The sequence below is a fragment of the Myripristis murdjan genome, chromosome 7, assembly GCF_902150065.1.
Source record: "Myripristis murdjan chromosome 7, fMyrMur1.1, whole genome shotgun sequence".
Taxonomy (NCBI): domain Eukaryota; kingdom Metazoa; phylum Chordata; class Actinopteri; order Holocentriformes; family Holocentridae; genus Myripristis; species Myripristis murdjan.
The window spans coordinates 17,438,815-17,455,858 of record NC_043986.1 but is presented as its reverse complement, the minus strand read 5'-3'; the positions used below and the strand labels follow the sequence as shown (position 1 = coordinate 17,455,858).

General features: G+C 41.1%; 1 protein-coding gene across 1 annotated transcript in view; it reads right to left on the bottom strand.

Annotated features, from left to right (window-relative positions):
- Positions 1–241: 241 nt before the first annotated feature.
- Positions 242–17,044, bottom strand: part of b4galt5 (UDP-Gal:betaGlcNAc beta 1,4- galactosyltransferase, polypeptide 5) — a 38,529-nt gene continuing 21,726 nt past the window's right edge. The window contains exons 2-9 of the mRNA XM_030055358.1: positions 10,755–10,874; positions 10,289–10,402; positions 9,356–9,483; positions 8,100–8,216; positions 7,611–7,798; positions 6,725–6,847; positions 6,117–6,218; positions 242–4,749 (exon numbers count right to left, since the gene is read on the bottom strand). Coding sequence (XP_029911218.1) covers positions 4,602–4,749; positions 6,117–6,218; positions 6,725–6,847; positions 7,611–7,798; positions 8,100–8,216; positions 9,356–9,483; positions 10,289–10,402; positions 10,755–10,874 — 1,040 coding nt within the window. The 3' untranslated portion in view covers positions 242–4,601. The remainder of the gene's footprint in view (positions 4,750–6,116; positions 6,219–6,724; positions 6,848–7,610; positions 7,799–8,099; positions 8,217–9,355; positions 9,484–10,288; positions 10,403–10,754; positions 10,875–17,044) is intronic.

Below are 17,044 nucleotides of genomic sequence, written 5' to 3'. Positions count from 1 at the left end.
TGACTGCAGCTGGGTTGAGCTCTGTGTTTTGTCACAGCCATGAAGTCTAAACCACAGGTCTCTTCAGGGAAGTGTGTGCGTGAGTGTGTGCTTATACAAGCACCCTAGTCAATACTCTGTAAACAAGTTATTACTCCTTGTATTTCAAATAGAGCCGCCCGGAAATGCTTGGACATAGTCAGTGGTGCCAGCACATTTAAAGCAGCAGGGACACAGAACAGACAGTGTGGGCAGAGAGCTGTAACTTTTCAAGTTTCATTTTATTGGTGTACTTTGACAATAACAATGATGGTATAAAAGAAAATTTCCATCATACAAATTTCCATAATCAAAAGATAATATGCTGATACACAAACGGATACACATAAGGCTGACATCAAGTTTTGACAAGTGGCTTCAAATGGCTTCAATTCAAGGAGAATGGTCTCCTTACAATCAGAGAAGATATATTTTAAATTGACTCATCTTTATTTTGTTTTGTTTTTTTTTTAAGTTAACTTTCATACAAAAAGTCATCAGTGTAGATTTTGGAGTGGATTGTGTCGGTGGTTTGGGTGCCTGTGTTTCATTCTAAGCATAAGCATATGGTGTTTTTGGCTGACACATTGCTCTCTACATCCTACAGTGCTTTTCTTTGACCTACACCTTACCCCAGCAGCTGTCACTATCAAAGAGACACCATACGCAGAAACAAGGGTTCTTCGCTTCATCTGAACATCAATGCCCATGTCTCCCACAGTGTGTCTCCTTGATTGCTACAGCATATAGAGTACAGGGGAAGCTTCTGGAATACAGAATAGCTATGAAATTGTGAGAGGAATCTAAAATTTATAGGACAACATCAAGATATTCCTAATGAAAAAGGCTGTGCTGGGAAGCAGTGATGTAAAAAATGTTGATGTAACTGTGAGCTTCACTAGCACTTAAATGGCACCAGATATCCGCAGCCAAACCACTCCAAAGCCTTGTTCATTTTGCTAGCATCTGTAGTGATTTAAGACCTTACAGAATTTCTAAAACACTACACACGACAATATTTACAATATTCATTATCTCTTGATATGCACTTTTTTTCAATTTAAATAGATTCTGCTTATAAAAAAAATAAAAACTCGAGTGAAAAACACTGCAATAAATTAACAAGCTTTAAGGCTGCCAGTCTTATCAGGTGTCCACAGGGTGGTCCCGTCATTAAGACTGGCACAGAATGGATCAGGAGAGATGAGATTATGGTAGGATGGAGCCTATCTAGGGAGCAGCAGGCCTTGTCTGGGTCTGGGTTGAGGCCATGCACCTAACAGGATTGACTTGTCAGCTAGCTCTTACCACCAACTGAAAACATAGCCCATTTCCTGTTTTACATAAAAGCATGAGAATGCTGACTTGTTTACCTCTGTTACTAAGTAATCTAGTGGACATGGAAAACCCATCTTTTTGAAAGTGTGCTGGCTGGCTAAGCCACTGCTTCTACACTGTGGATTATACAGCCCAATACTGACTATAAGTATGCCATCCAGAGGCTCACTTCATATTGAGGATCACCTCGGTGTCATATTCTTGTTTCTTTAATTCAGTAGTCAAACTAAACCCATTTGCCTCTTGTTATATATAGCTATCTAGCTTTTCAAGCACTGAAAAAAGGAAAAAAAGGTAATATACAGTGTATCAAGTGAGTGTCAAGATTAGAAGAACTGCTAGTTGTGTTCAACCTGGTCACTATAAATCAGTTTCTTATCAGTGCTAGAAAATAAAGGAAAAAAAAAAAACAAAAAAAACAAAAACAAAAAACAACACAAATCTATAGAGGATAATACACATCTACACTGACAGGTTCAGCCATTTCAGTCAAACACACTTGGAAAAGAAAACTTAACACGTATGCTGATGTTGTCCATGACCTCCACTAGGCACCTCCAGACTGATTGGCTAGGAGGTAAACACGTGCTTCTGGTTGTGAGAATGAACCCAGTACAACAAGTACACTCTGACTGGTTTCACCTGGCAGGATTGAAAGGCAACGGATCTACAACATGCATCAAACAGCAACTGCCCCGTTAGTATGCAGGTTGCAGTTCAATGAAAGTGCTAGATGAAATTAGAGGGATGTTTGACCATCTATAGTAGCCTTTATGATGTTGGGAGTGATTCCAGAAAGCACATAGTGAGTGACTCCCTCAACTGGGAGCTCTGGAAGGTCAGCACCATTGATTATCAATTAGGATATAGGAGGTGCTTAGTGAAAGGCAGAGACTACCAGCACTTCCTGATTTCGTGTCTCTTTTCCTGCGGTTGTCAAACAAAATGGCTTCCCCCTGCAGTGTCTGTTCAGCAGACAGATGCACACCAGGCCACGGGTCTCATTCCATCTCAAAAGACCATCTGTAACTTCGAAAGAAGATATCAGCTTAGCACTGACTGAAACGGAAAATAACCCTCATTCACACAGACCTGAACCTCCCAACCCCACACATATGAACATAACCACAATTTTCAGTGCATCTACCGTCTGTCATATGTCATCTATTTAATCATCACATGAACTGTGAGCAAAATAGAAACTAAACAATCACAGGAAATAATCCATAAAAGATCAAATAAATAAAATGAGGTCCAGCCTCTTAACTTCTTATTTCGCTGTGGGAACACAACAGTCAATCACCCACATTTTCCCAAAAAGATACATCTTTAGAAATGCATAAAAGGCGATCTGTGTGAAATGAAGTAGCTGTATGACTAGAGGGCAGACATAGTGAGGTGAGAGTGTCTGTATAAATGTTTATAAGAGGGACTAAACAGTATTGGGATATATCCCTCAGAATCAACACTGCCAAACACAAATAAGAGGGACATTTTAGCAACTGCTGTGCACTGCCAGTATGTTTCACTGTATCGCGTGAGGCAGCATGCCGCCCAACAAAACCACTACTGACACTGACACCACAAAGCAATATGTTTGAATTACCTGCACCACTCATTGGCCAAGGCTGGGCCACAAGTTTCTAAAGCTAGGCAGTGGCTGATCATGTGACCTCTTAGAAAAGCATTCAGATCTGTTGTCCCCTTTCCAAGTCTAGACATGAAACTGTCAGTTAAACATAAAGGCAGCCTTAGATCGCTTGTTGAAGAGACAAAGTTCTTTCACAGCAACCACAATGAGGAAGGGATGGCAAACTGTATCACAACCAACTGCTGATCAGAAAATAACAAAGCAGAAGCTGCTGTAAACACCATTCACAGTGACAGCAATCAAGTATTCTCTACATCCAACTCTCATTCATGCCAATGCAGATGAGTAAACATTAATGAAGGGTATGGGATCCAACATAAAACAAGACAAGCGTTTCTCTGTCTCTGGCTTTAGACTAACGTATCACACACAAGGTGAGGTCTAAAGTCAGTCTGTCACAGTTTCAGGGATGAAGTCTCCTGGATGCCACCTTGAAGACCCAGCACTGACAACAGGATACCTACATGTCCATTTGCATAGCTCTCCCTCACACAGACACAGTTTCTGACTGGGTGGCGTGTTTGCTTAGGTAAGGGTGTATCGATTGTGAGGTTTGCATACAAAACAACGCTTACTACAGTCACTCCTTCTCTGTAGTCACCCGTCCTCAATCAGGGTATGCTAGCACCCATGCTATTGCATCTGTGTAGTGAGGAAGTCACATCTAAGTTCTGCCGTCAGATAGCTGCAGAACAGCTTATTGCTAACATTATGAGCATTACTCTCAAACATATAGCCAGTCCCTAAGCAGCTAGAACATCTGAGGCAAATATGCAACACAAGCATCACAGAGGTTTTAAAATGGTTTGTATACAGGAAAAAAAAAAACAACAACAAAAAAAAACTAAACAAAACATAGATGGTAACGGTTGGTTAAGGTGTTAATATAGTCTAAACTTAAAATCAACTATTTCACTATTTTAAGATAGAATAAGATTTCTCTTAGGACTGAAAACACTCACTCTTTATATAACTTCCTCTCACGCTCCTCATTTGTAGATTTGGCATACCTTCTGCAGAACCAGCTGCAAGAGTCGACTGTTGCTCTGTGGTTGTGTCTACATGCAAAGGTTTTCACAGGTTTACTGCATTGGTGAGAATAAGTAGTGCAAGAGCTAACTAATATCAAAGCCTCAGGGACAATGTCAGCACACATATGTCAGTGTGTGTGTGTGTGTGTGTGTGTGTGTGTGTGTGTGTGTGTTTGTGTTTGTGTGTGTATGTCTGTTATAGTCTATTTTCATATCCAAGCAGGGGAGGAATGATAAATCGACTAACCAAATGAATGAATGAAAGAATGTTGAAGGCCAAAATGGTGCAAAAGGCATGTGGAGACTGAAGACTAAAGAAGCCAAAATGAGAGGAGCGATGGATTGTGGCACAAACGTGCAGCATTTATACCTATTCTCTTTAAATTATTTATCCAACATACTTATATGTGTCTCCATTTTTTTTTTGCATACAAACAAAGGAAAGAAAGCAAAGAACAGAACGACAAAAAAGTCCTAAGCAGTGCTGAGACTTGTGAGATATGGCTGACGTCCCAGAGGACTTTGATTCCCAGGTGGGCTTTTCAAACCCGGCTGTGCCTCGGTCAGTAGTCAGCTATGGGGGCGAGGTTTCTGCTCAAGCTGACTGAGATGTTGGTGTAGAGAGGCCTCCTGGACACCAGGGGGGAGTAGTTCAGGTTGTTTAGCCCATCCACTTTTTGCCTCTCCTTAGAGTGACGTAGTAAAGTATACCTGCAAGAAAAAAAAGAAAAGAGAATAAGTAAATACATAAATACAAGACAAACAGAAAGACAAAAAGAAAGGAAGGAAGACAAAGAAAGATAGAAAGACAGAGAAAGAGACAGAAAGAAGAAAATAAATAAAGAAAGAAAGAAAAAAAACATATCAAGTTGCCCTCAATCACTGATCCATCCACAAGGCCATTTCAGTGTGTGTTGCTACATAAGAAGAGCAGAAGGAACAGCAGATAAAAAACAGAATGTAACAGTCGCCTTGTGATGGAATTCTGGGCAAGTTTCAAACTGAAGTGTAGTTGCATGTATAAACGTCAAAGGACTTAGTGGTATTTAAAAAGAATAACTGGTGATGTAATATGTTTTTGTTGGAACAGATTTCAACATCCTACTTATGATAATTACGTGGCAAAACTGTCTGCTGATAAAAATGATTCATCAGTAGAACATTGCTACAGAGATAATTGTAGAGGAAACTGGGCTGAGACCAACGTAATATCAGAGACTTGGTCAAGTAAACAAATTTACAAGGTAATTGAGCTGCAACAGGATATAACTTTGTTATAAAAGTAAACGTAAAATTTTGAACACACACACACACACACACACACACACACAATTCACATCATTGATGTACAGCATAAAGGAGGGGCTGAGGCATCTTACTCCATGTCCCACAAAAATCCTAATCTTACACTTAAGCTAATTATAAAACAAGTATTTAATATTTTATTAGACCACCCTCTACATGATTATTATATTAACAGTAAAACATGATTGCAAATGTACATCCTAAAGATAGTATCTTATTTTTCAAAAAAAAATCCCTGACTTCCCCACCACTGCATCCAAGAACTAGGATAAAATCTAAATTTCCTCCATCTATTGGTCAGGGAGTGAATCACAAAGGAAGGAGACCTCATACCTCAAGAGACCTCTCCTTATTTACCATAACAGATTAAGCATTTATAGAACATTTACAAGAAATGACTGTGAGTCATTTCTGGTGAGTTCTGGCCCCTCCCCAGTATCAGTTCCTAGGAGTTTCTTGCAGGAATAACAAATGAAAAGTTTTTTTTTTTTTTTTTTTTTTTTCACTCCACAGATTCTTGTAAGTAACTTAGAATCTGAGCAGAGAGAGAATGAATGGAATGCAGCCCTCAAGCGTACAAGCATATCACATGCAAAGTCTTTAAAAGAGCAGAAATTCCCTCCAAGTCACTGTTCTGACTTTTCATGTGACTGGCTTACATCACATGAGCCTAAGCCTCATTCCAATTACCAGCACCCATTCTTTAACCAAATCTACACACTTCAGACTGAGTGGGGTGGGGGTTGTGTTCGTGTGTGCACATTAGGACTTACCTTCCTAGGAACTGCACCTCTCCACGATGGTGATGTGGAATTGACATGTAGCGTCCCTGTTCTCCATGTGGCCTACTTACTGTGTAGTTGGCAAATTGCACCCTGCACAATCAGATTAAATGCACTTTAGCACATTGTTTGAAGAGAAAGGCATGGCAAACGTCATATTGGTCACTGCTGAAATCATACTCCAGTGTTTACAATGTTCGTAATATGATATGGACACACAAGAAACCCACACACATTAGGAAAACAATTTAACTGTAGCAGTGAACAAAAGGGTTAATTATCTGTGGAAAAAAACACAAAACCCAATCAGAATTGGCAGTTTAAGTGGAGAGCCCAGAGTGTGCACAGCTGCCTGTGAGCTGTGTGGGTGGGGAGAGGTACAATGCTGTGTGGCAAAGACAAATGGGGGGAAAAACAAAACACACACACAAAAAAAACCCTGAGAGGCCGCCACGTGCCAACTGGCCTAATACAACTCTTGTGCAAGCCTGACGTCAGCGATACTGACAGTCCTGGAAAGCTGTCAGAGAGGACAGAGTGTGTGTGTGTGTTGTGTGTGTCTGTCTGTGTCTGTGTGTCTGAGGGTGAGTTCTCCTCGCCTGTTCCAGAGGTCATCGTCCTCTCCTCCCCAGCCCCAGAACGCATTAGGAAATCCATTGATCTTTCTGAACTGCTTCACTGTTAGGCCACTGACACCCCCGAAGAACTCATTATATGGAAGCCTGGAAGGGACACAAATGATGATCAGTTTGAAGACCCAACTCCAAAAGGACACAGATAAAAGTGAAGTACCCGAGAACTTCAAAGGAACATTCCAACGTTTTGGGTAAAAAATAGCCTTATTCCGACTTACCCAGACTGAGACAAGGTGTTCAATACCATGTTCACCTCTAAGTGTCCAGCGGTTCGGTTCCTATGGGTAGCATATCGTGTTAGCTTAGCATAAAGACTTGGGAGTGTATGGGAGTCGTTAGCCTGGCTCTGTCAGAGTTTATAAATAAATCTTACAGCAACTGTGAAGCTGTCTTACTTTCACAGTGGATGATGTGGATTTGCAATACATGACTTACTGGGATTTTTTTATATATAACGAGAGTAATTTCGGGAGAAATTAAATGGTGGCACTGTACACATTTATCCATCTGTCTATTACAGTGATCCATGCACCGCTGAAGGTATAGAAAGATCCAGGAAGAATCAATGTAGGATATAGGAAGTATCAACTTTGCCTAAAAGGACTTTTTTTTTTTTTTTTTTTTTTTTTTTTTTAATTTCAAGATGTGTATCTCAAATATACTACCCATTGTGTACATACGACAGAGGGAGAGTTGCTGTAAGGTTTAGGAACTGAACCCAAAGTAACCGAAACACTATATGGTATAGGACATCTTGCCTCAGTTTGGGTGAGCTGGAAAAAGGGTGTTGTTCTGAACCTGTTGGAGTATTCCTTTAAATGTCCCAATGGAGGCAAGAATCATGACTCACATGTAGGAATACTTGTTGAGCTTGACGGCAAAGTGGCGTGGCATGTCTGTACAGCCGTAGTAGTTTCTGTCGTTCTCCATCAGGTGGTCCACATCATGGAAGACCAGACAGTCCCAGTCCAGGTCCTTCATAGCCTCCTTGTAGCCCACGTTGAATAACATGGCTCGGTTAAATGGCTCTGTACCCATCTGGGCAGAAAGAGGCCAAGAAGTGAGAGAAGAAAAAAATGAGAGAGAGCAATATACTTTGATGTAACTGACAATTCATGATTGTTAGGATGGGAATCGCTATGTTCCACCATTTATATTCACTGTTTTGCATCACTGTTATTACTGTAATCATCACTTGAGACTGTGAATACTTATACTGCGTCAGCACACTAAGGACCAGCCGAGCAACCATGTACACATTTCAAACTGCTTGGACTTTACACATGTGGAGGTGTCTATCTCTGTTTGTGTGTGTGTGTGTGTGTGTGTGTGTGTGTACCTGCTCTATGACATAAAAGGCAAACTGGAGTCTCTGTTTCTGCAGCACTGGCACGAGGTGTCTAAGGAGAATGGGTAAGTGTTCATGACGATTCCTGAACGGGACGAGGATTGCCACCTAAAGACATAAAAAGGAACACAATGCAAGAAACGAAATAACAGGTATACACATAGAAATGCACACACACACACACAGGAACGTGAACAGAGATACACATGAGCTTCAATGTCAGACAAAGTCCTGGAACGATCCACTGAATAAATAATAGTAATTGTACAAAGTGCATCTGTTCCTCCTTGTCATAATCTCTCAGTGGTACGGTAATTGGAAAAGTGAGGGCAAAGCTCCTGTCAAAAAACACTAATTCTAATGACAACTCATGACAAAAGAGTGGCAGGTTTCTTGCTATCTCATTTACACAATACAATTTCACATTTACTGTATCGATCGCAGCAGGTCTGAGGCACTGCTTGTCTGGAGAGCTACGTTTTTTTTTTTTTTCCCCTTAGAGCAGTTGCTATAAAAGTCAGGCATTTTGAGAGCTGATTCATTGAAGTTTCCTTTGAAGCTTGGTAAAGAGTAACACTGTCACATGAAGTGAGAAAAAAAAGCGAGAGGAAAGACAGACAGAGTTGTCGAGAGAGAGACAGACGACAGTAGCAGAGATGAGAGAGAGAGAGAAGGTTAGTGAGAGAGACAGACAGAGAGATAGACAGAAAAATAGAGAGAGAGAAAGGTTTTTTTTTTTTTTTGTCAGAGCACACACAGTCCCTAAGGGCAAATGAATGAGAGAGACAGAAAGAGGCAAACAGACAGACAGATGGCAGGCAGGATCACTGTGTTAGACAAAAAGAGGGATAAAGCGGGGAGCATAGAATGGGGGAGTCTGTCAGTCCACTGACTTGTTAAAAAATGAAACAGGATTCCTCTAGCAAAGCATATTCTGAAGAGATTTCACCATTCGTGCATGACTGTGCATGTGCATTTAACGTATGTAAATGTCAGAGAGAACAACCTCTCTCTTGTTCTGACTTGCAAAGTGAGAGAATGGGTAAGCAGCGCGGTATCACGGAGCTAAGATGAGACCTAGATGGGTCCAAGGCCATGTTTCACACAGCCAAATGCCAGCTGCAATGTCCTGTGTGAACTTGGCCACTCTCTGTGTCACTGAGTCTGGATGGAAAGACAAGTCACAGATTCTCCTTTCCATCCTGAGTTTTCTGGCGTGCAATTCCCTTCTGTGGCACCGCACTTACCTTCCAGCGAGGCAGACAGTCTTTGGGCTTCCAAAAGCCTGCTAGGGCTAGGCTGGGCTCTGCCTCAAGCAAAGACCTCTCCACCTCCTCCAGGGATATCTCACTCATATTCACCTCCAACCTGCCCTCTGAGAGAGAGAGAGAGAGAGAGAGAGTGACAGGGAGAGGAAGGAGTTGAGTGAGGGCATACATAAGGCAGAATGGCAGTCGGTCATTCATAGAGAGAGGAGGGAAAAGAAAGTCATCCATGCATGTGATGGAGATGAAGAACGCTTAAGTGTAAGGTGAGAGGAAAAAGAGCAAATGAGTACAGTGAGAAAAAAATGTTAATGGCAAGGAAAAGAGGTGGGAAAAAGCAGGAAGGGGAGGGGGAGAGGGAGGCAGAACAATGCTAGTCAAGGCCTGTAACAACTGAGCAACCTGGGACATAAATTGCCGGGTTCAGCTGCTCTACATCATTACGAGCTGTTTGTATGCATCATCAATCAAACTTGAGAGCAAGGGCTCTCAAGCATTTTACTACTCATAACTGGAAATGAATAGATACAGAAGCACTATGACAATTCACTTAATGGAGCTACTGAAAGAGGCCCATGGAACCTGGAGACTGGTTATTTTTAGTGATTAAAGGTCGGCCTAAGAGACTGAATGAAATCCTTCTCATTTGGTGCCTCCAATATAGTATAGAAGGATCACATTAACACTATGTACACAGTTATCAAATGGTGTACTCTTTTAACAATTTTTGATCGTTAATTCATGCATTTTTAAGAGTAACACAAATAATTCAAGGGTACAAAAGCATTATTACATCTCTAGTTCATTATCCCCCTTCCCCTCAAGGGATAGCACACCAGGTAAATGAGAAGTAAGTACAAACAACAAATGCTAAATGTTATTTTAATGTAATATGCTGTAAGTGTGTGTACTTACTCATGGAGGGTAGCCTCTCAGGGCATATCTGTGAGGGGAGGTAGGTGAAGCCCTCAGGGAGGTATGTGGTGGGAGGAGCATCACTCTCACTCAAATTGAAGTCGTAGGAATAGTCTGCACATACACACACAGATACGTATCAGCATCATTATCAGCAGTCCTTCACGGCACGACAACTGTATACTCTGATGATACTGTTTTGATCTATCTTTTCATCGGGAGTCATTCACTGTTAACTCAGCGTTGTGGTCTGCATTTATGTATGAGTGGCTAACGGTGCGTGAAGATTGGGACAAACAGAACATCAAGCAGGGCTAAGTGTTGATGCAGGGTGACACGACTTGGCTCATCCCGTTGCACTTTCTCAACTCCTGCATTTGTGCCTGTAAAACTGCATATGACACACCAATATGACATAACCCTAATGCATGTAATCACCTGTTTATGCATGTGTGTGGATATTTACCTGTGCCATTGATGTTGTAAGCCCCCCTCACCACCTGCTCCAGAACCTGCGCTCCAATGCTTTTCATGTTTTCTCTGATCTGAATCCCCCTGGCTTGGACCATGAACACATATTCATTCACTGTGGACAGAAGCAAAGACAGGAAGCAGGAAAATTAGTCATTTCGTTTTCATGCCCCTTAGAGCAAACAAAAGTGAGAATCAACACAATTAAGCAAAACCTGCCCAAGCAGGTTAATGTCTGTTTCGCTAGTCTTCCACCTGATCCGAGCCTTGGTGACTTAATCAGCTGGATTTCCCCAAGACACATCAAATATGTTTACACCAAAGAAAATAATTATGGGAATGCTAATCAATGGGATGATGGGAAGGGGAAGAGGAAATAACAAGTCTGAAAAGTAAGAAGGGAGAGCTACAGTTTAAACAATTTAAGAAGACTGGGAAGGAAGAAACAATCACTTTGATGTTAATGATTTATTCTGGTCTTTATAGCCTGGTAATCTCCATAAACTGCCTTGTTATGCTGTAACATTTTCTTTTACCAATCCCCTTCATAATCTGCAGCACTGTCACTGTCATGACTTGTAAGAAATGTATTTGTGTATCTTGAAAATAAATGGAACAAATAGGGTGAGGGTGACTGACAGTATAACAAAAGGAACAGCAGTTAGGCAATGAGGAGGAACTCACAGAATGAGCCCGCCAGTGTGTGAGTGTGTGTGAGCGAGTCTTCCTGGTTAGGTAACAATGTAGCACTAAATCACCCTTCATGCATGAGAATGTACTGTGTTGTACATAACTAATAAGCAGCAGCGCAGCAAAGGCCTTGAATCAATCACAAGATATCTGATTATATGTCATGTGTCCAAAACTCTACTTATTAAGACAACTCAGAGCCTGGCACTTTTGGTAGCTTCCCCTTCAGAGGTTTACGGGCCAGTGTGGTTTGACCTGAGTGTCAACACAACGGTCAACCTGGCAAATAAGATCAGTCTGGTGGAAAAAAAACAGACTTGATGCGGTTTAAATTGTGTGAAAATACACCTTCTTCCTTTTTCCATTCTGTGACTGTTAACCAGAAGTTTAAAAAGACACTCGCCCCCACCCACATTTAAAAAAGTATGTCAGGACACCGCCACCACGGGTGTTTGTCTTCCTGGTTCACTAGAACAATGAACTTACAACAGATGCAAGAGTGGTTTGTGCACAACTCCAAGAATAACTCACTGGACTACAGCTTTCTGTCCCTTAATTTGGAGCCGCATGCCAACACAGTGCTGCCAAATTGATGGATCTCTGTCCCTGAGTGCAGATCCAATTTAACAATCGCCAGACATTAATCAAATCAAAGTGTATCTTCAAGCAAACCTAATATGATCCAATCGCCTACATATATGTCCATACATGTGCGTGTGTGCACGCCTATGTGTGCGCGTGTCAGCGTTAGTACCACTGCTGAGTTAGAAAGCCATAAGATGCGATTTGTCATCAGTAATTGTGTTACTGTTTCCATTACACTCATCTTGTTTTATACAAATTGCCTGGCTTGCAGGATCAGGGACTAGTGGCTGTACGGTAACTGAAATCAATGTTCTTGTCTTACTCCTGCAACATGCAAATATTACAGCAGAGTCAGGGCTTTTGTTATATATCAAAGAGGAGAACACACTGTGCATGCAAGGTATGGTTTGGGTGTTCTAATATCATGAAATGGCAAGAGTGGAGTTTTTCTGGTCGTAAACTCTATATTACAGGGATCTGATACGATTTTCTGAACTTGTTAGACTGTTCTAGTTTATCACATCCACGTTACTAATGATTGTTTAATTTCATTTTTCCCATATCGCTCAGCCCTACAACAGTGTATCAACAGATACACACAAATACACACATGCGGACACACACAAAGACAAAGACACTGATGTGCCTCTGAGGCGCCGTATGACAGAAAAAGGCTAAGAGGCTTCTGAAGTGTGATCCAGTCCTGCAGGCACCGACATACTTTGACACATAGCTGTGTCCTCCTCATTCCTGCCAAGCTATGGAGATATATTATCTATCCATATCGCTAACAGGACAAGTCCTAGGCTGCAATATACACTCAGAGTGACAGAGTACCACGCTGCACCTCCAAGAGCAAAAAAGTCTTTTTTAAACCTCTATTCTTTTCTTCTTTCTAGGTTTTGTTGAGTTCTAAGTAGCTTAATGCTGAAATGATATGTTGATTGACAGATAATTATTAATCAGTCATACTTTTGATTAACTGTTGATCATTTTAGTCATTTATCAAGTCTAAACTCCAAACATTTGCTGGGTACACTAAAATGCAAAGATTTTCTTACTTTTCTTCATTTATATCATCATATCAAATGAATATTGTACGTTGTTTTTGTTTTTTTTTTTTTTTTTTTTTGCTTCTGGCCAGACTAAGGAAGCAATTTGAATTTGAAAAAACAATTGATGTCAATAGATGAATTGATAAAAACAATAGTCCTTAGTTGTTTTCCAAGTTTTAGGTCGTTTCAAGGGTTAAGTTGCTTGGACAGGTGTTTGTACACCAAGATGGATAAGGTCAATACTTTGTCTAAGCTACTGAACACAAAGCAGTGGGTGTCCAATTCCTCCTACACCTTCTCCTCCTCCTCTTATTCTCCTCATCAGTAAACAGTGGTCTCTAGGGGTGGGAGTAATGGTCAAGGCAGTGGTATCCAAGGCTGCAAACTGTGACAAATGCAATCAGACACAAGAGAACTGGAGTCTGGAGGCAGCCCGTAGCCCAAGACACAAGGCTATTAGCCTCAGACATTACAAGCATGTGGATGCAGACGCACGCATGCACAGACACACACACACACACACACACACACAGCACTCCACTCTGTCGTTTGAACGGGTCAGGACCTTTGCCATGTGCGTACACAGCTGCATGATACACATGTAGATCAGCAGGCAGGCGTCCCCATCCCAATCCACACACACCGTATCAGAAACCCCCACTGTAACCCTTCAAGCGTGACAGGAGACCTTGATCGACCTTGTCCTCCATAGCGCTCACAGAGCACACTGTCCCCTTGCCAAGCCCAGCCCCCGTACCTCTCTCTCTCTCTCTTTCTCTCTCCCTCTCTGTATCCCTCCCCCATTTCACTTCTCCGTCCTTCCCTCTATCTTCCCTCTCCATCTCTCTGCTCTGGCATCTCTGTGTAATGTGGTTTGTATCACTTTCTGTCAAATCCTTTTGTTCCTACCGTGTAAGGAGATAATCTGATTGATTGAAAGCTTTACAGTGAAATTCCAGGAAGGGGCCATACACCATATGGCACTATAACTGAGGTTGTGTTAATCAGGAAAAAAAACAAAAACAAATAAATAATTAAATAAACAAACAAGCAAGAAAAAAAAAGAAGAGCACGCAGATACACCATTACCCCCGCCTCTGCCTCTGAAAGGCAATTAACTCCACATTGATAGCTCAGCAGTGGGAGGTGATCAGTGCCATTCTGCTAGCTCCCTGATAAGAGCTGAAAGGCAGTTTTTTCCAGCAGAAATGCTTTGTGCATGCACACACACGGTGACACAAATACACATACACACCATGCACATACTGGTAGCTTTCAGGGTTTAAAGCTTCTCATTCTGAGAGAGGGTCATTTTTACTGCCACCCCGTATCAGCAACACCCACTCACACACACACACGCACACACGCACGCACACACACACACACACACACACACACACACACACACACACACACACACACACACACACACACAGTAGAGCACTACAGGCGAGAATACATCATATTTTGGTGAATGCTGAACATGCATTATGTCAGTGTAAAAGCTGAGTTACTGAGACTATCGGTAATGTAGCGCACTGAATAGGCTACAAATCATTTAGCAGCCCTTTCCAATACTTCATCAGAAAATAAACAGCTGATTACTCAAAGCATTAGCACAAAATCCCTTACAATTATCTGGAACAACTATGATTAGAGTGCACTGATTTAATGAGGATGCTTTGGATTGGCATGAGATGAAGATAATGGATTTTCACTTTTTTTTTGCCCCCTTTTATCCTTAAACAGGCGAAACATTAGAGCTGGTTTTCAACCATTATTGGATCTCATCTGAGAAGACAAGCAAATTATTGCCTCCCCTGACCCCTGTAAGTGATGCCGAGAAACCATGAAGCTGTGGTGGATCGATGCGCGCGCACACACACACACACACACACACACACTGAGCAGCCTGTGAATCTCACTCACACACAGAGTTGGTAAAGCCATGTGTTGCCATATGGGGAAAAGGTATTACTTCTTTCCCCTTGTCCAGTTTGTACTTCCATCAAACACATGAAAACAGTGGGATAATACACTAAACTGCACCCTGAGTCTCAGAAAAGCACAACATTACTGCTTTTAGAATCCACTTTTTGATTTTAATCTCACCTTCACAAACTGTAAACACACATCTTTCTGGTATTTCTAAAACCATTGTATTTTATCAGTGTTTTTCTTATCACTTTGTCTCTGTTTTTATCATTATCTTATCACTACTCAAATAAACTAAAATAATGGCTCTGTAATCCTCCCCATGGAAAAAGATTTGACTATTTTTGTCCCTGAATGAAAAGGGAAAGGTATGTCCAGCAGTCAGTCAGACAGACACAACTGACAAAAAAAAAAGTAGACATGAGAACCAAACCTACATCCTGTTTGCGCTCTGCAGCGTCACCCACTCAAAACCACACCTGCAGCCGCACACATAAACACAGACACACACAGGGCCAGAAATATACATTTACCCTTTTCTAACAACACTTTAATCCAAACTTACTCACTGTTTGTTTGACTCTCTTTACCTTTTGATCCCATTATATATGTTATTTATATATATATATATATATATATATATATATGTTATTTATATATATATATATATATATATATATATATATATATATATATAGATAGATAGATAGATAGATAGATAGATAGATAGATAGATAGATAGATATCTCAGAGACAGGAAAGTATAAAATAAACATACAAGGTAAAAAAAAAAAAAAAAAGTAAATAAATAAAAAAATCAGCCCATACATTGTTGTATATTTTATACAAAACAATAGGGAGTTGGAAAATTATCCTTGAGGAGTTGTGCAATGGCTTGCACTACTTGGTGTTCAGCTGAATTTCTGAGGAAATCACCGCCATTGTTAGGACATTCCTCAGATCCGCTGCCAAGGCAAAAACAGTAAGGCAGTATTTAAGGAGGACTGGTCCCTGCTCTGTCTAAATGTTTGTGTCAGTGATTAGATGCCTTTTCCATAAAGTCCTACATGTTTGTGCTGATAACACTGGCAGTCGTATAGCCTTTACATATTTACAGCAGACAGACGGAGCGGGAACAACATGGAAAAGTGCCTGGTGATTTCCCATCAATATTACACTCCCCTCGGAAAAAAAAGAAAAAGAAAAAGAAAAAAAAGTTCTCCGCTTTGCTGGAATTTCTCACTTCCTTTTTATGTAACTGAGTTCACTCTCATTCACCGTCTCTTTTTCCTTTCCTTATCTTTCCATTTCCCTCTTTAACATATCTCACCACCCCACCTCCCCAACTCCCCTGGGCAGTCTTGTTGTCCTGGGTAACTTAAGGTCATGTAAACAGCAGTGTGTGGTGCTTTCCTGAGGGTCCGTTTTGCGGACACCTCGAGAGACACCCTCAAAGCATGCAGACACATAGAGAGTTGCTGCACAGTCTTTGATTCTAAAAAATATACACAAGCATGAGAGAGAGAGAGAGAGAGAGAGAGAGAGAGAGAAAACCCTGCGACTTTGTGTACTATAATAGTTACGCTATAAAAATGTTTTCCCTGAAATAGCTGGCATCACAAAATCCTGTTTGCATTTGTGTGCATGCATGCTCTCATACACAGATAGGGTTTGTAGATGGATGTTCCTGTGACAGTTCTCTACAAGCTACTAAAGAATCAATTTGTTCTCGGCATCTGACATGGATTGTGGATTAGATTCTTGAGCCCCCCTCCCTTTTTTTTGTGGTTCCGATGACTCAAACCCCTTGCAACCCCAAATAAGGCAGACTTTATGTTATGTTCTCTTATAGCTACACATAACCATGTGGAACTATTAATAAGACAGTTAGATCGATAGTTAGTTAGATATGTAATATGCACATGACTTTAACATACTCCTTGTTACTTTGGCCTATGGCTCAGCTACTACACCAGAAGGAAATTCTCTCTTTCTTTCCATGTCCTGCGACATTCCCAAT